The sequence below is a fragment of the Barbus barbus genome (assembly GCF_936440315.1).
Source record: "Barbus barbus genome assembly, chromosome: 24".
NCBI lineage: Eukaryota > Metazoa > Chordata > Actinopteri > Cypriniformes > Cyprinidae > Barbus > Barbus barbus.
The window spans coordinates 16,881,470-16,906,074 of NC_136752.1; the positions used below are offsets into that span (position 1 = coordinate 16,881,470).

The window sequence follows — 24,605 nt, forward strand, 5'->3', positions numbered from 1 at the left end:
AAGCCTACAGACTGTTGAAACGCTGACAATGTACAAACTGATATGCCAAGATCTGCAACGCTGTGCATCCACCTCAGTTTTGTTAAAAGCAATGAGCACAATGTGCTTCAGATTAACATAAAAATATCAAATATGACTGCTTGACCTGCTTGTTTATTTTGAGAGAAGATGATGAATGCTTCCAAGTTATAAATAGTTGTAATTATATACTCTAGTGTCTAGTAGGTCTCTCTGCAGACCAAATTCATTTCCATATAATTTTTTTGTCAAATGTTTGTGTTGTCATTATATGCCATCCGCTAACCTGTCTAAAACAGTCCAGCTCACAATCTCAGAATGACGGTCACTTGTCCAATCAGCGAACCTTAGCCATTTCTTTTATGGATTTTTATTTTTTTTGTATTATTGAACATTGTTGTTGCAAATTCTGAATGAAATATGTAATGTTACTTAGCTGGCCAACATAGATGAGCTTTAGAGGAGGATAATGACTTGTGGCAGTCTTGAAACAGCAAACAAATTAAAATTATTACACAGCACTGTAAAATATTTGACTCTGATTGGTCTGATTTATCCATAATTCTCACAAAACTGACTGCTGTCCAAGGCAACTAATAGTCTCTTGTATAAGAGGCACTAATAAATAAAGTTTTTACTCAGATCTGTATTTAATGTTCATTTATTTGGCAAGTAGCTGTGTAATAAGAATTAAAATAAAATAAAATGTAAATTTATCAGACACAAATTTCTTAAAAATAAAATGAATAATAATTTTATATGGTGGGGCCTGTGAATATTGGCAGCGCTGCTCATATTGTAATTGCTGGCCTGACTAGGAAAAAAATATATACTTATTGTTGAGCCCTACTTGTATCTCAGACTTAGAGAGTACATATCTAAAGGTCATGTGGCACCGCCGTTGACTACAGAGAGAATGCAATGACTTGCACAGCAAAAAAGGGAACCAGAGAGGTTTCTACTTTAAATAAGAAAGCATAAATGTGGAGCTTTTGAGATATTTCCACCAATTTGCATGAAACAAAAGATGGAAATACAAACCTTGAGGCTTAATACCATTTCTCTGTATTACATGATAACTGGAATCTTATGTTTTTGAAGTTCTTCTCTTGCATCCTACTTTACATTAATCATAATCTTAAACATCATTAATCATTTTCCGAGTTTACTTTGGAATCACACACTATGATACTAATCTGCAGCTGAATATTTCTTGATCCTAGTCTAGGGGTGTGCGATATGACGATTTTTGATCGTGGACGATAAAAATGTCTCCACGATCTGCTTTTTAAGAAATATCGTAGTATCGCGCTACCGCGCACATTGTCAAATACAGTTCTGGCGCCGCCATCTCTATGTACTGTACAACACGACATACAGCAGTAGAGTTACTCAGACAGGACACTGCACTTATTCGCGATCGCAAAAGTACATTATTTGCACACAAGCCTTGCTGGTTAAATGTTTAATTCGCGCGCTGGTCTGACGTGCGCTTGTTCTGAGTGCATACACCTGAAGCACGCGCACTAAAACGCCTGTCTAACAGCGCCTGATTACTCAACTAAGTTATATTTTGCGCTAATACTGTCAAAACACACAAGGTTTACATACAGACTGAGTTGGTTATCTCTAAAATGAAAGTAAATAGTTAAGAGAGAAACGGATGCGTGCCTGTACTGTATATTAGATGCGTGCAGCTCTTAAAGGGACAGGACACTAAACATGCTGTCGACTGTCATTAAAGGGATAGTTCACCCTAAAATTTAATTTCTGTCATTATTTACTCAGTGGAAAACCAAACAGTTGCTGGTCTACATTGACTTTGATAGTAGGAAAGAAAAATCCTATGGAAGTCACTGAGGACCAGCAACTGTTTGGTTTTCCACCTTCTTCAAAATAGCATTTATGTTCAGCAGAAGAAAGAAACTCATTCAGGTTTAAAACAACTTTTGAGTAAATGATGATATAAAAATACAACATTATGACAGAATTGACAGACAGATGACAGAATATTAATTTGTGGGGGAACTATTCATTTAACGTTAACAAAACAACAAAACGCAAAAGAGAAAAATCACTCACTATTCTTGACTGAAAAACTTTAATACAGTTGCTTTAGGAATCAGTCTATCTAGTGTTTTATTTTTATATTTGTTCATTCAATTTAATTGAATGCTCTGCTAAATACACCTATTGTACCTGGAAATAAAGCACTGTTTGTTTTATTTGTATATTATGTGTATTTGTAATGTGTATCTTTGTTCTTATTTTTTAATAAGAAAGATAAAATAATGACAAAGATTTTTTATCTTCGCCCACTTTGGCCTAAATATCTGCCATGCATCTTTGTCTTTCTAGTTTGGCTGTAATGCTCAGACAACTTGTAAAACCAAAATAGTAAAACTAACAAAGAATCGTGATAAAAATCGTGAATCGTGATATTTCTATAAAAAACCGTGATATGATATTTTTCCCATATCGCCCACCCCTATCCTAGTCTTCCAATCACTTGAGCCAACATCTCTGGTAATGCTATGATCCAAACTACCATCCTTTATATTCATTCATTCATTCCTTCCTTACTTCTGTTCAACATCTTTGCCAAGGTCATTACCTGATGAAATGGCAATGATAATAATGATAATAATAAATAACAATAAAAACTAAAAGCTAATAAAACTAAACACTAAATGCTTCTCGATTAATGTTAACTCCCTTAGGGCAGGGCATGAGACAGGAATGTGTCCGTTTACACCACACAAAGGATGAATTGTTCATTGCAATACCTGCTTTTATCCTGTAAACGGCTATTTTCCACCTCTCAATCAAGCGTTGAATGCTTGTGCTAGCGAATTCACAAAGACTGGCATATTATTCAGACAAAATTTTAAAGGAGCTCGACATTGATAAGTCAAGCCATCTTAACCCATTTTCTAGGACTGAATATTCCTAAAAAAAGACAAGGTGTACCATAGGACATATCTTTCTTATGTCTGTCTAATGTGGAGCAGTCAAGGCTTACGTAAGGTAACTGATTTAGTTTTTTTGACAAGTTTAATGCTGTTTTAATCCCTGGATTAATGCCGTGACTGCTTGATGCGCTTTATGTTGCCACTTGCCAAAGGTGTCACATTTGTTGGGTCCCTTTCTTTTCAAAGCTGAGTGACTCATACTCAAATAAGAGCATCAACACAACTGTGTTGCCATCAGGGCTGTCGCTAGTGGGGTGAAAGTTGGTGACATTAATAGGGGCCCACGGCTGAGGGGGAGCCCCCAGCAATCTCAACTGACTGGCTGAGGCAAGCCTAAAAAGATGCTCAGGACAGTTGATGGGTCACTGCTGCGCGTCGTCACGAAAGCTTATCATTTGCACGCGTTTTTAAGCCTTGCCAATTTAAACATTCAAAAGAGTTTAAAGCATTCAAACACAAGACGCGGAAACGCTGAAGTGAGTACTCACATGCCGTGTTCGGTGCACACGCAGAGAGCCTCCTCCTGCACCTGAACGAACAATTACAAAATCGCAGTTTAAACATGCAAACAGAAAAAGATGTGAATGAGCCCAATTCAGCACCCGCACGCGGTGTTCTGTGCACACAGGGCGCACAAAGAGAGACGCGTCTCGCTTAAACACTGAATTTGCCTCTTCTACAAAATTATGTCAAAATACCCGTCTTGGAGAGTATCCTCGGAAAAAAACGTCAGTTATGTTTTAAGTGAAAGTAAACAGTGGAGAAAGAAATTGGATGTGTATCATAATAATGGATGTATTGTCTCTTAAAGTGACCGCGCCAAATTTACTAGCTGCTGTCGGTGTCCTTAATGTTAATCCAAGAAAAAGAAAAAGAAATTCACTCATTGCTCTTGACTGAATTACTTTGTAGTTTTAACAATAATTAATCCACAGTCAAACCAAAAATTATTTAGACAGCAGTTAAATATTGTAAATATTGTCATACTAACAGTCTGAATTTTTGGTTGATTGCAATCCATTACATACCTTTCTATCAAAGTTATCTGACATTAACAAGATTCATTTGTTCTGACACAGTTTAACTCGGAGTTATTGTCATATTTTATTACCATATTCTAAACTATGGCAAATAAACTGTGATAATGTGAGAAATGTTGAAGGTGTCTGAATAAATTTTGGTTTGACTGTATATTTAATTTTTACAGTAAAGACTATGCAGTGCTATTTTACATTTGATTATTATTAAAAAAAAATTAAACATTGTGTAAATAGCACAAATAAATAAATAGAACAAATATACAAATTAAACAATTTCAAACAGGGCCCACTGGAACAACCTGCACCGGGGCCCCGCAAACCCCAGCTACGGCCCTGGTTGCCATTCACAAACTATGTCAATGTCTAAAACTGGCCAACTCAGTGTACACACTTACTAATTATCATTGGGGATCCATTAAACATAACAAATTAAAATAAAGAATATACATTATTATAAATCAATAAATAAATGAATATAAAATAATGAACAAATAATATAAAACAGGATTAATAAATAAAGTAATTTAGAATAAATAAAGAAAATGTTGATATAAAATGAATTAGTTTAAAAATAAAGTGTTGATTAAAGGAAAAGAAAAAATAAAGAAATATAATAATTATAAATTATAATAATAAAATAAAAAATAAATAAATAAAGTAATGCACTGTAAATATCCAAATAAAAATAATTCATTAAAAACTTTAAATAATGATTATAATGGTTCTACCAATTCCAGTGTCTGAATGAGCATGTTCTACAACCCGTCTACCACACAAGCAAACAGGTTTAAAATGCATCTGCATTCCCACCCTTTAATGAGTGACAGAGATGACAATGCAGAGATTTTTCCTCTCTTATAATTAATCACTTACTTCACAGGCGCTGTCATTTAGATCAATCAAAATCATGTTTTTAAAGTGATGTAACTCCACTGAATAAAGGCCTGTTTGTTGGTGGTGACGTCAGTCGTTGCAGGTAACAAGAGTGGAATGATTTACACAAGCAATTAACTGGAAGTATCTGTGTGAATGCGAGAACACCTACGTCCTCTAGACACCCAATTAGCCAACAAGGAAACTTAGGCTCAGAGCGACACAAAGTCTCCTACACTGCAAGCGTGACCTTATTCAAATATTTTGTCGCCATTAGCAGAAAGGATTTTTGTGCTACACTTGACCAAAGTCGAATTATCTTTCAGCGTGTCAATCCTGCATCTCCTTGCATGTTTGCTGTGTTACATCCATCTATAAACAAGCACACAATGCCAAAGTCTTCCCAAGACAACAGTTACGTTACACATCAAACATGTTCGCAAACGAACACAAAACATGATACATACTGCAACGTTCCAGTCCAACAACTGCATATTAGCAAAAGATCTGTACTAATCCAAACGCAAAGACAAAGCTTAAGCCACTCACACCCTACTGTACATAAAACTATGAGCAAACGAATTCTGCCGGTGCTAAGCGATATCCATGCAAACACAAAAACAGACTTTCAGTCAAAGAGAAACATACTAATCGTTTAGAGGTAACGGAAAGGTCAAAACAGAACAATACTCGCCCAAATACCACAGATGTTATTTTGTGTTCTCAGTTTCTTTAATTTAATCTGAACTACTTTAACATTCATTAATACTTCAACATTAAAGAAAAAAAGTCAAAATTCAATAAAAAAAATAAAATAAACCAAGCTCTTCTAATTAAATAGGGTCCATTACTTTATGGATTTTTTGCATAAAAATTCACTTTGCAACCGTCTGAGTGTGTGTGTGTGTATGTATGTTACTTGGCTCTCAAATCTCAGCCTAAAAAAAGTGGCACTTCAACTCAGTTTATCATGTGATCCAAGTTTGATGTGGTCAAACGTGACTAATTGCAGTGTGCTATCCCACAAGGCAGCTCCATTAGTGGTTATTTGATAATAACCGCAAGGTTTAAACTTGTACAAACATCAGCATGTAAAGTACACTGTGCTCTTTTTGTAGTAAAGCTGTGATCGCATGCTGACATTGAACTGACATTATAGTTTACAGCTTTTCTTTTACTGTTCCTGTCATCGCCAAACGTGTTGTTGGAGACAAGGTCCTGACATGACAGTCGGAACAGTACGCATTCACATGTAAATAGACACCTTTATCTCTCCATTGTGTTTGCACACACGGACCTCCTGGAGCTGGTATATCCCACCTTAATAATTCAGTACTTGTATTATTGTTATTACCTTACATTTCATGCTGTTCTGCATATCTAACAGGTGCTGCCCTGCAAGTTTTCCATTTTAGTTTTTTAAATTTTAAATTAATTATTAGATTTAAAGATGTTATTCAGGCACATATCAAAGCAGAATCATTAGTACAAACTTCTTTTAAAAAACAAATATACACCACCGTTAAAAGGTTTGGGGTCGGTAAGATTGTTTTAATGTTTCTGACAGTAGTCTCTTATGCTCAGCAAGGCTGCATTTATTTGATTGAAAATATGGTAAAAACAGTAATATTATGAATTATTACTACAATTTAAATAACCGTTTTCTATTGGAATACATTTTAAAGTGTAACTTTAACACACACACACACACGTTCCCATTTTAATTGGTCATAATTACAGAGAGTGACTGAGATCTTAGAAGAAAATCAAACGTTCAAACGTTGTTATGCAACATTAGACCTGAATACCCCATGACTTTATTTCAACTCAATCACAGTTCATTACAGTCTTTATGCTTGTCGTCCTTCTGTCATTTATCCATCTGATTTATTTGAATAACTTATAAACAAGACTATAAATGCTCACAGGCAAAGCCAGAATGTGCATGGAGGGGAAAAAAACACATCACTTTCTTCCTGAAACATTCCTTTAAGCATAAACGAATATCCTACAAAAACCACCAAGCGGTACTCTCAAACTAAATAGCACTTTGCTGACCCCTGTGTGTAAAAACTGGAAACCAAGCATGTGTGTGTATGCGTTTTCTCTGCCACTCTTTCTGCCATATCCAAACAAAGTGCGGTGAGTAAAAAATGTAAACTACAATCAAGAGTCGCAGTGATCTACCACTTCATTACTGCGGGCACTGATTGAAACGCCTATCTTTAATGAACAATCCTGAAAACGCACACACAAGCATAAACTGATGGTGTAATTAAATCAAGCTTGTTTATTTTTACACATAGCAATCCTGATTGCGGTTGTTGTAGTATGACAGCAATCTTTAAATATGAACTACTCTCCCTTAGTCCTATATCTATGCTTAAAGTACTTTTTATTCTGTATGTTGAGGAGCCACAGCGGTACAAAATTTGTTGTGACCGTGAACATCCTGCCGTTATCTGTCATCACAGCAGATGATCCTCCTGATGGGACACCCAGAACACCTCGCATGTCAGACGGAAAGACATGTCTTTTGGCCAATGTTTCGCTGTGAGTTTCCACCTGAATTATTTAGTTCCATATTACGGCAGCTGCTGTATTTAACAGTACATTTTCAGCCCGCAGGTGCAGTCTGGATCTTTCCATCCTACTGACTTACAAACAATCTATAGACAAACTGTCGCTCCAAAGAGTATTTGAACAGTTCAGCCATTTTTTAATTTCATTTCATTTTCATTTATTCATTTAGCTGACGCTTTTATCCAAAGCGACTTACAATTGCTATATATGTCAGAGGTCGCACGCCTCTGGAGCAACTAGGGGTTAAGTGTCTTGCTCAGGGACACATTGGTGTCTCACAGTGGATTCGAACCCGGGTCTCTCACACCAAAGGCATGTGTCTTATCCACTGCGCCATCACCACCCCATGTTGCATGTTGTTTTTTAAAAATGTATGAATGTATTGCCATTATATAACAAAATATCAAACCATGTCACATTTGTTTTAAAGAAATACAGCTCAAAAACAGGGTCTCTTAACTAGTTGCTTATTAGCATGCGTATTACTACAATATAAGCCATTTATTAGTACTAATAAAGCACATATTAATGCCTTATTCTACATCCCAAGTCCTACCCAATACCTAAACTTAACTACCTTACTAACTATTAATAAGCAGCAATTCGTAGTTAATAGTGAATAAGCATTCCCTATTCTAAAGTGTTACCAAAAACGCTAACATTTATCCACCAAAACTGGATCAAAAAAAGTGGTGATACTTTTAATAAATGACTTGATTGTCCAAATTAGCCACTGTAGTTATCAAACACAAGTGGTAATTAAATTGTGTAAGAATAACTTCAGGGGCTGTTCACACAAGGTACGTTTTTGTGTTTAAAAACGAGAGCTGCAGAGGGGTGGAGTAAAAAAAAAAGCACAGTCTAAAGAAGGATTTAACAAAAAGAGGGCTGTGTCATGTGTGATATACTGCAAAAGACGTGAGATGGAAGCAAAACATGTCTGTCAAAAACGCATTCTGTGTGAATGGCCCCTTTGTATGTTTCTGATTGAGCTTGACAGCAGGAAATCAAAACTGACTCTATTCACTTTCTTAATAAAACGTATCTGGTCTTATTATGGATGATTCATCAGTGCATGTTGTTCTATAAAAGTTTCCATGATCTCTCATCAGGCGTAATAACTTTTCCTGCTTCCAAAATTACTTTCATTCTTCTTACGTAACAAATGCCACATGAGTGGGGTAAAATAATATTAACCAACAATATAATCACTTGTCTGTTACAATTCAGTCAAATCCCAACTCCTGTTTCATTTGGAAATACACCACGTAATGGAAGATAAATTGTTTGCGAAAAAAAGTGTCACGTCTTTCAAGGAATAGTTCACCCAAAAATTAAACTTCAGTCATCGTTTTCTCACTCTAATGTTGTACCAAAGCCACATGACTTTACAGAAGATGGTGAGTAAACGGTGACAGAATTTATTTTTTGGATGAACAAATCTTTTAATTCCCGGTCAGTGTGATTATTCCAAAGAACGTGTTTTATGGAGCATTCAGTTGTTTTCTTTGTGTGGTTGAAACATGACAGTTGTTTCTCTCTGATACCCAGTTGAGCAGATTTAATTGGTTTTTCCTGTGACTGAACTCACGAGTAGCTGAAGGAATTGATATCAATAGAAATGTCTCATTCGTATCCCTCTGAATTATCTCGTCCCTATTCTGCTTTTGATCTTCTTATTCCGTCATCTTCCTCTCTCCCTTCCTCTCCCTCACTTTAACTGCCGTTTGTGCTTGTTTCCCATAAATTACCCTGTGGAGCACCCACACAGAAGTTCACACACACCATGATGGCCAACTCTCTGACTAACATCCCCCTGACCTCCTCCCAAATGACTAGACATAAGGGGTGTGGGTAAAGGAACACAGAGTGAAAGAAAGTCTTCTGTACTTGGTTAAGAGTTTTTTTCTTTCCAAAGTATTACTTGGATGGGGCCATTTGTTCACCTCACAGACACCAAGAAAGAAACCAAAGTCATTATGAAACAGTTTGTGTCTGTCCAGGAGGGGTTTGAGAGTCGACAGACAAAGAGCATCTGTGTGACTGAGAAATATAGAGAAAGGAAGCTAGAAGTTGGGAGAATGAGAAAGTTTCACCTTGACATGACTCTGTGCTCCAAGGTTGTATATTTCAGTGGGTTTGACTTCGTTGATAATCTTTACCAAGCACGTGCTGTCAGTCAAGTCTCCATAGTGCAACTTCATGTCTATAAGGCACAGAATAAAAGAATGGATAACATTCCCCTTAAATATGACAGAGCAATCTGAAATGTTTCAAGTTAAAACATTTTTTCCTCCACATCGACTCAAGTATAAAGATTAAGCGAAAACAACCAGACCCAAAACAAAGAGATCATATCCATGTCTGAAATGTTTAATTTAATTTGTTTACAGAGGGAAAAAGTTAAAAGCTGCCAATCACCAGATCAACCGGAGAGACATAAGCAAGAGTCTATTACTAGATTTTTGTGCAAAACTTTGAATTTAATATTATTTAATTTGCTTTAAAAAAACAGACAAACTGAAAGACCTATTAGAATGCCAAATGTGTTATACAGGGACTAGTAAGTGACTTTTTTTACAATTTCAATGAAATCCAGGAGAAAATTCCTGGTCAGATTAAATTAGGTCATTTTATATGGATGAATCAGTTCATATGGATGAACTGGCCCCAAATTGACACTTTTATCATTAGAATTTTGATATTTTGGAACAAAGGAAGCTGGTTTCCGTAAACTAACCAACTAACTTTCTGTACAGCAGTCACCTCCAAACCTGTGACACGTTTGGCCTATTTCAGCTGTATTTACTGCATTTTCCCATTGTAGGGCACTATAATTGCCTGCCATTTTATCACAGAGGAGGCATACCAATTATTTTCTCAGACTTCACCCAAAAGAAATAACTAGTCCAAACTACTTGGTTAGTAATATTTGGATTGCAACCATAAAGGAAAATACCTTAAAATAAAAAAATAAAACAAAAACAAATACTGAATTAACAACTTACAACACCAGTAGATCCAATGCCTAGTGATATTTTACACAGGTTAGAAGACATTTATGCATTTACAATAAAACATAACAATAAATCATGCATATCACAACCAGGTGTGTGGATGTGAAACTCACTTCCTTCTGTGTGTGTTTGAGGGTTATGATAAAGGTGCTCAATCCGGCCTGTGTTAAAAGAACTGGACCTGCGGATGATACCGTGAACCTGTCCAAAACAAAAACAAAAAAAGTTCCAGTCTTTTAAGTATATAGGATTTTAAACTGAATTTATGTACACTACTGTTCAAAGGTTTGGGATCACTAAGATTTTTTATTAAGAAACTAATACTTTAGCAAGGAACCATTAAACTGATCAAACATGACAGCAATGATATTTATAATGCTATAAAAAATTTGTTTTAAATAAAAGCTGTTCTTTTGAACTATTGATCAAAGAATCCTGAAACAATTACCTAAAATGGTACTTTAAATTGTAATAATATTTCACAATATTACTGTTTTTACTGTACTCTTGATCAAATAAATGCAGCATAGCTAATAAGACTTCTTTAAAAAAAATGACCCAAACCTCTGAACAATCAAATATTTCTTTATCTGTTAAAGCTTTAAATGAGATGCAACCCATTTAAATTGAAATCTTATGAAAATACGACTTTCATATTTGATTATTAACAGACAGTGAGATACAGGTCCTTTTCAAAACATTAGCATATTGTGATAAAGTTCATTATTTTCTGTAATGTACTGATAAACATTAGACTTTCATATATTTTAGATTCATTACAACACAACTGAAGTAGTTCAAGCCTTTTATTGTTTTAATATTGATGATTTTGGCATACAGCTCATGAAAACCCAAAATTCCTATCTCAAAAAATTAGCATATCATGAAAAGGTTCTCTAAACGAGCTATTAACCTAATCATCTGAATCAACTAATTAACTCTAAACACCTGCAAAAGATTCCTGAGGCTTTTAAAAACTCCCAGCCTGGTTCATTACTCAAAACCGCAATCATGGGTAAGACTGCCGACCTGACTGCTGTCCAGAAGGCCATCATTGACACCCTCAAGCAAGAGGGTAAGACACAGAAAGAAATTTCTGAACGAATAGGCTGTTCCCAGAGTGCTGTATCAAGGCACCTCAGTGGGAAGTCTGTGGGAAGGAAAAAGTGTGGCAGAAAACGCAGCACAACGAGAAGAGGTGACCGGACCCTGAGGAAGATTGTGGAGAAGGACCGATTCCAGACCTTGGGGGACCTGCGGAAGCAGTGGACTGAGTCTGGAGTAGAAACATCCAGAGCCACCGTGTACAGGCGTGTGCAGGAAATGGGCTACAGGTGCCGCATTCCCCAGGTCAAGCCACTTTTGAACCAGAAACAGCGGCAGAAGCGCCTGACCTGGGCTACAGAGAAGCAGCACTGGACTGTTGCTCAGTGGTCCAAAGTACTTTTTTCGGATGAAAGCAAATTTTGCATGTCATTCGGAAATCAAGGTGCCAGAGTCTGGAGGAAGACTGGGGAGAGGAAAATGCCAAAATGCCTGAAGTCCAGTGTCAAGTACCCACAGTCAGTGATGGTCTGGGGTGCCATGTCAGCTGCTGGTGTTGGTCCACTGTGTTTTATCAAGGGCAGGGTCAATGCAGCTAGCTATCAGGAGATTTTGGAGCACTTCATGCTTCCATCTGCTGAAAAGCTTTATGGAGATGAAGATTTAATTTTTCAGCACGACCTGGCACCTGCTCACAGTGCCAAAACCACTGGTAAATGGTTTACTGACCATGGTATTACTGTGCTCAATTGGCCTGCCAACTCTCCTGACCTGAACCCCATAGAGAATCTGTGGGATATTGTGAAGAGAAAGTTGAGAGACGCAAGACCCAACACTCTGGATGAGCTTAAGGCCGCTATCGAAGCATCCTGGGCCTCCATAACACCTCAGCAGTGCCACAGGCTGATTGCCTCCATGCCACGCCGCATTGAAGCAGTCATTTCTGCAAAAGGATTCCCGACCAAGTATTGAGTGCATAACTGAACATAATTATTTGAAGGTTGACTTTTTTTGTATTAAAAACACTTTTCTTTTATTGGTCGGATGAAATATGCTAATTGTTTGAGATAGGAATTTTGGGTTTTCATGAACTGTATGCCAAAATCATCAATATTAAAACAATAAAAGGCTTGAACTACTTCAGTTGTGTTGTAATGAATCTAAAATATATGCAAGTCTAATGTTTATCAGTACATTACAGAAAATAATGAACTTTATCACAATATGCTAATTTTTTGAAAAGGACCTGTATTTGCATCAGATCAATGTGGGAATGATTTCTGACGGGTTCGGGCTCTGTCTTTAAGGGTTACATTGGCTTACCCACCTTATAACCTTTATCCACCAGAAACTCAGCCAGATACGACCCATCCTGAAACCACATAGAGGGAGAATTATTTTGGGTTTTGAGAAACACACGCATTTACGGCAAGCATTACCCAAGAGAGTATTCAACACAATGACAATTTCTTTCAGAAGTTCATGAGCCAGACCGCAGCAAATTCACACCTACATTATACAAACGTGTTTTTGTACACGTACACACACGCTTGTGTCGAAACTCCCTCTTGCATCTTTCCAAAGCTGTATGAATTTATTTATTTCATGCAACAACTATTTTTGCCCCAATGGATCCAATTATACGGACAAAAAATACATTTTTTCTAAGTATCTTCTTTTGTGTTTAACAGAAAAGAGAGAAAGTCAAATAGGTTTGAAACGACATGAGGCTGAATATATGATGACAGAATTGTTATTTTTGCGCGAGCTATCCCTTTAACAGCAAAGAACTAAAAATCCCCTCACTAAAAAGAGCTCCATACATAGTCTGCAAAGAATGCAAAGAAAACAGTCGCCAAGACAGCCAACAAATAAGTAAGGAGTGCCTACGGCTACAACACACACTCCGTAAGACAGTGTAATACAAGTTTACTGAATCATCCGAGTGCATCACACACACACACAAAGACAGACAAAAGAGTATTAATCGTGCAAACAAGGTCATCGTGTCAGTCAGTGAAAGCCTGACAGCTTAGTTTAAGCCTCTGAATCCACATGACTGTCAAAAAGTGACACGGCCATACCCTAAAGACACATTTTAACCTAAGACATAAACAACTTTCGAGTCTCTTTCATTCTTATTCTCATCTCCTTCTCGTTCTCTCTTTTTCCCCTCTCATACTTCCCGACCGCACATTCTAGAACTTTGGAACATTCCGCCCCGGCCATGGCATTCCGCCCCCTACTTCCTGCTGGGGTGATATAGGCACAGTCCCAAAGACCTTTGGGAAAAAATGAGAAGCTCCAGCAGCCATGCGTGTGCCTGTATATAAGTATATATATATGTATATGTCCGCAGAGGAAAAGATGTGCTTAAAGATACATTTCTGTTTCCATTTCACACCGTTCACTCTCCATTTACATAAAACCCATTCAATGTCTGACCACCTGAGGCTCTCTGTGTGTGTATATGTGTGGGACACAACCAGTGCCAACTGCAGCGCAGACTCATAACCCTGATAAAAAGTAGCTTATCACTATGCTGAGACTGTTGGGAAACGTTGCCTGTTTCCCGCAGATTATGTTCATAGACAGGAAACCTAGACGGACATGACATTCCAACCAGTCTGTGCATACGCACACACTGGCCTACCTTAAGCCACCAATCACTTTCTGTCTGAATTATAAAATCTTTAAAATAAATCACTTTTTAATTCTTAATCATCTCATATTTTGAGTCAAACCACATGTGTGAAACATCTCAGAAATGCTGATTAATTTGGAAAAACTTTCCATTGCAAATACAATCACCCTTGTGCACCACATAAAGATAAATCTATAGGCCTTCAGACCTCTGCACGAGACACAGACTGACTGCTAATGGCAATCTGTGGATGCATTTATGCTGAGAAAACCAGAATGGTAAAGGAAAGACTGAAAACTAATCAAATAAGCCCACTTAACTTGCCCAACCAAAACAGTCTCTCGGACTGTGATGTATTATCTCTGTGTGTGTACTGCGTGTCGATTTGTCTGTGTGAAAATAGGTCCCTTACATTTGCTCTTGACCGCAGTAAAGCAGTCTTTCTCTGTTTACCACCTCAAAGCACAAATCCAAACAAACGGCTGTGTTCCTTAATGAACCACAAGTGGGCGCAACAACTTTAACAAAACTAACTGCACACATCAACAAAAATACACACAATTAATGCATTTTCCTATTCATTTTGGTTATGGCAACTGCCTTTGAAATATATTGTTGTGTCCAGTAAGGGTTTTATGGTGACAGACCTACACAAAATCATAATCTAAAACTGCTTCCATAATAACCGAAGATGCACTGGGTACATCAGACAATGTTTGTTTATTTATTTTCATCTGTCTAAAATAAAAGGATTACCAAAAATTACACGTCTGATATTTTTTGCCATTGACTTTTGTAAACATATTATGATAAAAGTATAAAACTCCAACAATAACTTGGAAAGCTTTATAATCTACTATTTTCTAAACTGTGTTCATAAAAACTAAATGCTAACAATATCAATCAATATGATTTTGGTCAATGCGTTGCACAGGAAGCGTCTGCCAAGAACGTGCTTGTTAACACCGTCTGGACGATTTTTGTCATTCGACCGCCCTCTGCTGTTCAACAAGCAAACTGCACCCGTCAAATTACCCTTGCGCTCTGCCCACATTAAACTTTCTGGCCGTTTCTCAAACGGAAGGCTGCATCCTCCGGAGGTCGCATTTGTAGGCTGCATACATCATAAAGAAGATCTTATTTTAGAATATTAACAGTTATAAATTTGACCATTATTCTTAGTTAAGTGTAAATTGTTGTAATAAGCTTTTGACTCGCGAATGTAATGCTCAGTTAACTGAAATAAACCAGGCTTGTTTGGATTTTTTTAGCATATTGATGTTTTGCCTTCTTGATGCCATGAGACAGATTGCCTCTTGCTGTTTTGAGGGCTGCTTTGTCTCCTGATCTGAATGCTTCATCTCTGGTCTTTAGCAGCCGACGAACCTATGCTGTCATCCATGGCTTCTGGTTGGCACGTGTGGTAATGGTCTTGGTGACTGTCACATAATCTATGCACTTTTTGATTCACAGTTTCAGTGTACTCCTGCAGGTCTGTGTGGTTATTATAAGTGGCTGCCTCTTTAAACATGTTCCAGTCTGTGTCCTGGAAGCAGCCCTGCAGTGCTGAGATGGCATTGTCTGGCCATACTGTGATCTGCTTTTGAACCGGTTTGGCGAGTTTGAGAAGTGGTCTGTATGTCGGTATTAGCATAACAGAGGTGTGGTCCGAGTGCCCGAGGTGGGGTTCAGCTTTGTATGCCTTTTTCTCTGTTGTATAAACAAAGTCCAGTGTGTTGTTTCCCCTTGTTGCAAAGTTCACATGTTGGTAGAACTTTGGTAAAACTGTCTTTATGTTTGCATGGTTGAAGTCACTGGCTATGATGAAAAAGCCGTCAGGTTTATTTGTTTGTTGTTCGCTGATGGCGCTGTACAGTTCACGAAGCGCGTCTTTAGCGTTTGCACATGGGGGAATGTACACCGCGACATGAAATGAAAATATAATTTTCATTTCATTAGGGTGTGTCTGTAACATATATATACAGTGGTGGTCAAAATCATTAGAACACTAGTATTTTCAGCAGCTAAAAAATGGTTTTAAGTCATTTATCTCTATCTTTTGCTGTAGTGTGTCAGTAGGAAATATTAGTTTACTTTTCCAAACATTCATTTTGTCATTAATTTTAACAATCCAGTGAGATTTTGGTTTGCAAAAGGAGTCCACACAGGTGCTCCACACAGGCATCTGGGCCGGTATTCCTAAAGATTCTAAGAATCCTTTTAGAGAGCTCCTAATTTAGCTTAAAAATTTCTAACTAGGAGTCTTATCTTAAAAGTGATTCAGGAACAATCTGAGAGCAACTCTGAACGAGGAAAAGATAAAAACTTTTATCTTAGTGAGGAGGTGTTGCTGACCCCGTTGCTAGCTATGACACATTCTTTTGAAGACTGTGATTGGTTGGTTGTCAAGAAGGAAATAAAAGAGCGCTTTTAAGAGTAGGGTATATTATAAGCCTTCACTTTGAAATTACAGGTGGTTTTTCCTGTTTTACCGTACTCTCTCTCGCTCTCTCTCTCTGTCACACACACACACACACACACACACACATTATATATGTATATATATTCTTTATTTACCATGCTGTTATACTTACCATATTTTATAGGAAATGAACAGAGACCTAATAAGTGCTGTAACAGACCCAAATCATCACTGCTGCATAGTTGCATTTTTCCAGTTGCCAAATATGTTAATGTAGTGATTACGTCCATCTCTGGCGCTATGGCATTTCTGGGCGGTGTCGGAGATGTTAGCATGTCTTTAATAAGATCGGTCACAAACATGATCCCTGCACGATCTAATGTGTAGCGTCTTATTAACTCACTGTCATGCATTGTGTGCAACACATTTCTTCTCCCTCTTCATGTTTCGTCCATTTTCTCCGCTGCTAAAGAAACTCTTAAGCCCCTTAAAAGTCCTCGTCCGTACTCCTAACAATTTTGGACCTTAAGACCTCTTTTAAGGGTTAAGATGCTTTCTGAATTACTTTTTTCTTTACTAGGATCTTTTCTTTAATTTTAAGAGGAAACATCCACATTTCTAAGAATTTTCTTAGAATTTTGTTACTAGGAGCAACTCTTAGCACTAAGATTTTTATTTGTCACATACACAATTATACAGGGTATAACCAGCAGTGAAATGTAGGTAAATATGAATTAAATATGAATTCTTGAATACGGGCCCTGATCTCATCATTATCCAGTCTGGGGTGTGTTTCCCAAAAGCATCATTAGCCAACTATGGTTAAGTTCCGTCGTTACCAATAGAGTTCAATGGGACCTACCACCATAGTTAGCTAACGATGCGTTTGGGAAACGCACCCCTGTCTGGAATGACATGAAGAAACAGAACAAACTGAGACAGACTAAATCCAGAAGAACTGTGGCAATGTCTTCAAGATGCTTCAAGAAACCTACCTGCAAAGCTACCTGAAAATCTACAGTTGTGGTCAGAATTATTGGAACCCTTGGTAAATATGATCAAAGAAGACTGTGAAAATTAACCTGCTTTGTTAACATCTCCGACACCGCGCTGAATTGCCATAGCGCCAGAAATCACTACATTAACATATTTGGCAACTGGAAAAATGCAACTATGCAGCAGTGATGATTTGGGTCTGTTACAGCACTTATTAGGCGTATATGTCTCTGTTCATTTCCTATAAAACACGGTAAGTATGCAGGGCCGGTGCCAAGGGGCGTCGCGGGCTGTGCCCTAAAATAGGAGCTCTCTGAGAGGATTCTTAGAATCTTTATGAATACGGGCCCTGAATAACGTTACCAAGTATAATGGTCTGGATGCCTAGATACACCCGTGTTACTCATAGCATAATCATAGCACTATGCTATGCACCTTGTACGCTAAGCTTAGTTGTCAGTTACTTGTAAGTCCGGAAATAACCACGTGACATAAAAAAACAACTTCTATAGCCTACTTATAATATTTTTATTTACTTATTTTTTTATAGAGACAACTAACGTTACGTGTGGTATTTTAGCAAAAACTACCGTTGTAATGGTTAACCTTACCAAAAACCACAAAGCAAGTGAGCAAAGGTGTCAAGGATAAAACTGGATGAAACTGTCTCATAAAAGTCTCTCAACATTTACTCACTCTCTTGCAAGGGACTGACAGCCTCGGTCACTTATTCACATCTCTTTTCCTCTAAGTTAATATAAATGAATGGTGACTGAGGCTGTCATTGTCCTTTGTTTTCCACAGAACAAAGAATGTCATACGCATTTGAAACAGAATAAAGGTGAGTAACGTTAAACATGACAGACTTTTGATTTCTAACTGAACTCTCCGTATATACCATCGCGTCGCATATGTTGAGACGATTTTTCACGGTAACATTACCTGACCGGTTATGCCTGTAATGATGGCCACTTTCCTCTTCGTCTTGCCGTCTCCGTTCGCATCGCCACTGGCCGCCGCCGCACATTGAGCCATTTTCCGGAGCTGGTTTCGGTTCGGAGTGTATCTGTGAGGTTTGGATCCACTATGCGCGATCGTTTGTCATAAACTAATGCAAATACATCCGAAACTCCAGCTGCTTGAACGACACACCAGGAACCTGCACTCAGCAGCCAATCACAGAGCAGAGCGACAGTGACGTACCCACCACAAAACAAAGAGGAGAGAAATCCTGAAGGCTTGGGGTGTAAATGTGTCACAGCGCCCACTAAAGGAATCAAGATTCAGGAGGAATGAAACAAACCACTTTTTACGTTCTCACTTTATTATTACATACCTAATAATAATTGTTAGCATTAAATAATATGCCTACATTATATAATAAATCCTTGGACTAAATCACTACTGAAAAAAGGCTTCAACTAGTCTACGCTGTTTTTCTGATCTTTGCTGTTATCTCAGTCTGGTCAAGCCAGACTGTTAGCTGGTTTTAGTCACTAAAGGGTTTTTTTTAGGCTCACATCATTTTTACATGATTAATTGTGCCACAGCTGTAGATAAAAAAAAAAAAAACCTTCTTAAATGTCGTTGCTCCAAGAAGAGATAAAATGAATTAACAAGACAATCAAACGTTTGTTCAAAATATATTTTAATTTAAATAATATTTAAAATTCTAAAGCATGTACACAACATAAAGCACTTACAAGTACAACAATATATCTTTTTATATCTACTGTATTTTCCCAGTAGTTTATGAGCCATTATATTTCAGCTTTCCTCAATCCAGTTATGGCATACATAGAAACTGAAATCAAAACATAAAAATAAATAAATATTTTATTAATGCTTAGACGTCATGAAGTGATAGTCCTGGTTTTTCAGCTTTCACTTAGAATCCTAGTGTCTAAAAACTACTTTGTAAGCCATCAGCTGATGTACAATATATTTCACTCCATTTAATATTCTGTGAAAGCATTTCAAGTAAACATCAGAAAAGATGATCAAAACAAAATAGTATCTTTATATATAGAACCACACAAAAACACACAATACAATTGTAGGTAGTGCTCTGTTTTTTTCTTTCTTTTTCTTTTTTGCCTTCATGGAAGGTGAGACATCTACCAAAAAAGAGTGAGTGAGCAAGACCAAAAACAGCCAGTCTTTAAGCTAGTGTCCCAGTCTCAAATTTCTAACTTGTGAGAGATCAGCAGCATTACCTAAGCATTCTGCACAATACATTTGCCCTATGGGAAACCCTCTAAATGACATTCTAAATGACATTATTGAATAAAATGTTGTAAGTGAGAGCTGTATTTGGGTCATGGTTATTTGTATCAGATAACAGTAGATACATGCACACATACAAACAAACTCCAAACTCTGACATTTTGACATCTTCCTGAAAATCAGCAGAAATTACATGATATTAAAAAATGATAATTTGCAGGATTTTGACATTATAGGGTGCTAGAGTTTCAAGTGTAAAATACAGTACCTTTTCCTGTGTGAATTCTAATGCCTTCACAAACATTACGTGAATGAAATGTTACCATAAACCAGTGATGTACAGAATATTACCATAAGACTCGATATATTTGTGCGTATAGAGTATGAATGATGATTTCTGTTGCACTCTTAGTCATTTACATACTTTCTCCAGTCCTGGCCTATTATAAAGTGCACATACAAGACCAACTCACTGTAGTATTACCTGTACGTAGTAATTTTTCATAAGACGACAGCCACCAGACAGTTACACTGACCAAAATTATAAACACAACAATTTTGTTTTTGCCCCCATTTGTCATGAGCTGAACTCAAAGATCTAAGACTTTTTCTATGTACACAAAAGGCCCATTTCTCTCAAATATTGTTCACAAATCTGTCTAAATCTGTGTTAGTGAGCGCTTCTCCTTTGCCAAGATAATCCATCCACCTCACAGGTGTGGCATATTAAGAGGCTGATTAGACGGCATGATTATTGCACAGGTGTGCCTTAGGCTGGCCACAATAAAAGGGCACTCTAAAATGTAGAGTTGTATCACATAACACAATGCCACAGCTGTCGCAAATTTTGAGGGAGCGTGCAATTGGCACGCTGACTGCAGGAATGTCGACCAGAGCTGTTGCCTGTGAATTGAATGTTCATTTCTCTACCATAAGCCATCTCCAAAGGAGTTTCAGAGAATTTGGCAGTACATCCAACTGGCCTCACAACCGCAGACCACATGTAACCACACCAGCCCAGGACCTCCACATCCAGCATCTTCACCTCCAAAATCGTCTGAGACCAGCCACCCGGACAGCTGCTGCAACAATCAGTTTGCATAACCAAAGAATTTCTGCACAAACTGTCAGAAACCGTCTCAGGGAAGCTCATCTGCATGCTCGTCGTCCTCATCAGGTTCTCAACCTGACTGCAGTTCGTCGTTGTAACAGACTTAAGTGGGCAAATGCTCACATTCGATGGCGTCTGGCACTTTGGAGAGGTGCTCTCTTCACGGATGAATCCCAGTTTTCACTGTACAGGGCAGATGGCAGACAGCGAGTATGGCGTCGTGTGGGTGAGCGGTTTGCTGATGTCAACGTTGTGGATCGAGTGGCCCATGGTGGCGGTGGGGTTATGGTATGGGCAGGCGTATGTTATGGACAACGAACACAGGTGCATTTTATTGATGGCATTTTGAATGTACAGAGATCCGTGACGAGATCCTGAGACCCATTGTTGTGCCATTCATCCACGACCATCACCTCATGTTGCAGCATGATAATGCACGGCCCCATGATGCAAGGATCAGTACACAATTCCTGGAAGCTGAAAACATCCCAGTTCTTGCATGGCCAGCATACTCACCGGACTTGTCACCCATTGAGCATGTTTGGGATGCTCTGGATCGGCGTATACAACAGCGTGTTCCAGTTCCTACCAATATCCAGCAACTTCGCACAGCCATTGAAGAGGAGTGGACCAACATTCCACAGGCCACAATCAACAACCTGATCAACTCTATGCGAAGGAGATGTGTTGCACTGCGTGAGGCAAATGGTGGTCACACCAGATACTGACTGGTTTTCGGACCCCCCAATACAGTGAAACTGCACATTTTAGAGTGGCCTTTTATTGTGGCCAGCCGAGACGAGAGAAAATGGAATCTCTCGTGGAATCTACTTGCTGCATGAACTGCCACAGACTTCTACAAAGATTGCGGTTCTTGAAACAAAGTTACTTGCTGGACTTCCAAAACAGGCGGAATACACAGCAGATTGTCATCACTGACCCCCTCAACATACAGCCGGTGAGTCCTGTGAATCTAGTGAATCTCAACAGTTTAAACAAAGTTTAGAGGAACAAGCCAAAACTGATCGACAGACTAATCGATGGCACAAACAGGGAGCAAGACCCATAGGCACTCGAGACATCAGATTGTCACGAATATCTCGTATTGCTGCCGTAGCATCCTCTACCCCAGATATGGCTATGATAAGACTTGTAAACGCTGGTATTCTACCACCCCCTATACATCTTGAGAACAGATTTGAAGCATTAATGAAGCACAAGACTGCAAATCGAGTCATCATCCATGTGGGGAAGAATGATATTCGGAAAGAGCAGTCAGAACTCCTTAAGAAGGATTTCAGTGAACTCTTTGAAACTCAGTTTCAAAGTTCAGTCGTTCATCAGTGGACCACTCCCAGCAAGGGGAACTAACATGTTTTCACAGCTGCTTGGGCTGAATACATGGTTACAAAGAACCTGCAGTATAAAAGGAGTCAACTTCATCGACAACTTCAATCTTTTTTGGGGCCACAGGTAACTGTTTAAACTGGATGGCCTCCACCGAAACAAACTTGGTGCAAGAGTGCTAAAGTACAATATCTATTTCTCCCTCCGTCATCCTTCAGTAGTGTGTGTCAATCCACTCAGCCTGAATGGCACACACACACCTGGACAGAATATTAGTGACCACAGGACTTCATATCAGCTTTCGAGTCATCATGTGGTTGACACATCCCACAAGGACACTGATAACACCACGCAGACAAAACAACCACCTGCCCACAGAGCTCATCACATGCAGACTGTGATGTATTACAAGAGCTCCAAGACTCAGCACCCAATGACGACTTTCTGGAAAACAGCCAGGGAAGCCAGGACAACATATCACATCCACCGGAAACACCAGAGCCAGAGCCCATCTCACCAGACACATCATCCCTCTCTCCAGCATCTCTACTTCTAAGCTTCTCACAGAAAATAGAGGAACTAGTGTATGCTGGGACCAAACTCTCCCACTCTTTCGCTGCAAGCCCCCAGATATCAACTAAAAAACAGCGGGCCCCCCAACCACCAAAGACTGCAGGCCCAGCTCTCCCTCCTCCTCCTGTGAGAGCTCTCCGGCCGCTGCCACAACGCCAGGGCCCAAACCCTCCTCCATCTGGTGTAGGTGAACAAAAAACAACTGATAACAGCTCTCAGTGATATGTTTCGGGCCCCCGCTATATTAGCAGCAACATTCACAAATGTTTACAGAACAAGCGGGAACCCAGTGTACCTGTAGCCTCCTCTATTTCTGTTTTATCACGTGATAGAAAGTCTAAGGCTTTTTCAAGCCGTACGGCTGACCCATCTAATCTGCGACCTATAATGCATCAATCTAAGATTGCTCTAGAGACAAAATGTAATTCCATCAAGTTAGCATTTTTAAACATTCGCTCACTAAAAAAATTAATAATTTCTGATCGATGATTTAATAACAACAAACAACTTGGACTTTATGTTTCTAAATGAAACATGGCTAGAAGACAGCTGCAATGCAACAGTCCTCACTGAAACAGCCCCTCCTAACTTCAATTTTAGAAGTGTCTGCAGAACTGTTAGGAGAGGTGGAGGTGTAGCTGCTCTGTTTGAAGATGTTTATCAATGCAAGCAAGTGTCATTTGGTCAATATTTGTCTTTTGAATACCTATGTATTGTGCTGAAAGGAGCTCCACGCACTCTGTTTATCATTATTTACAGGCCTCCAAAATATTCTCCGGCCTTTGTTGAAGAGCTCACAGAACTGTTATCAATGATTTTCTCAGAGTTTGACTGTTTTGCTATTGCAGGGTATTTTAATATTCACATAGATAATGCATAAATCAAAACTACAAAAGAAATTATAACTATTTTACACACTTTTGACCTGAGTCAGCATGTGCATGGACCCACTCTAGATTTACTCATCAGTAGAGGTCTAAACATTTCATCCATTGTTATTAAGGATGTGGCACTGTCTGATCACTTCTGTATTTTCTTTGATCTATTGATCTCTGTCACCACTGAATCTAGATCGGTCTCTGTCAGAAAGAGATGCATTAATCTAGAGAGACTGGAAAACTGGGTCGGGCTTTCTGGGTTGGCACTCAAATGGTTCAGGTCATACTTAGAAGGGAGAGGTTATTATGTGAGTATAGGAGAGCATAAGTCTAAGTGGACGACCATAACATGCGGAGTCCCACAAGACTCAATTCTTGCACCGCTCTTGTTTAGCTTGTATATGCTCCCACTAAATCAGATAATGAGGAAGAACCAAATTGTCTATTACAGCTATGCTGATGATACCCAGATTTACCTAGCCTTATCTCCAAATGACTATAGCCCCATTGACTCCCTCTGCCAATGCATTGATGAAATTAATAGTTGGATGTGCCAAAACTTTCTTCAGTTAAACAAGGAGAAAACTGAAGTCATTGCATTTGGAAACAAAGATTAAGTTCTCAAGGTGAATGCATACCTTGACTCTAGGGGTCAAACAACTAAAAATCAAGTCAAAAATCTTGGGGTGATTCTGGAGACAGACCTTAGTTTTAGTAGTCATGTCAAAGCAGCAACTAAATCAGCATACTATCATCTCAAAAACATTGCAAGAATTAGATGTTTTGTTTCCAGTCAAGACTTGGAGAAACTTGTTCATGCTTTTTTCACCAGCAGGGTGGATTATTGTAATGGTCTCCTCA

The 24,605-nt window shown here is 38.4% G+C and overlaps 1 protein-coding gene across 1 annotated transcript in view; it reads right to left on the reverse strand.

Moving 5' to 3' along the window:
* Positions 1–18,802, reverse strand: part of LOC306843927 (GDP-mannose 4,6 dehydratase-like) — a 67,491-nt gene extending 48,689 nt beyond the window's left edge. The window contains exons 1-4 of the mRNA XM_079375664.1: positions 18,552–18,802; positions 12,875–12,919; positions 10,617–10,704; positions 9,583–9,692 (exon numbers count right to left, since the gene is read on the reverse strand). Coding sequence (XP_079231790.1) covers positions 9,583–9,692; positions 10,617–10,704; positions 12,875–12,919; positions 18,552–18,644 — 336 coding nt within the window. The 5' untranslated portion in view covers positions 18,645–18,802. The remainder of the gene's footprint in view (positions 1–9,582; positions 9,693–10,616; positions 10,705–12,874; positions 12,920–18,551) is intronic.
* Between the last annotated feature and the right edge of the window lie 5,803 nt (positions 18,803–24,605).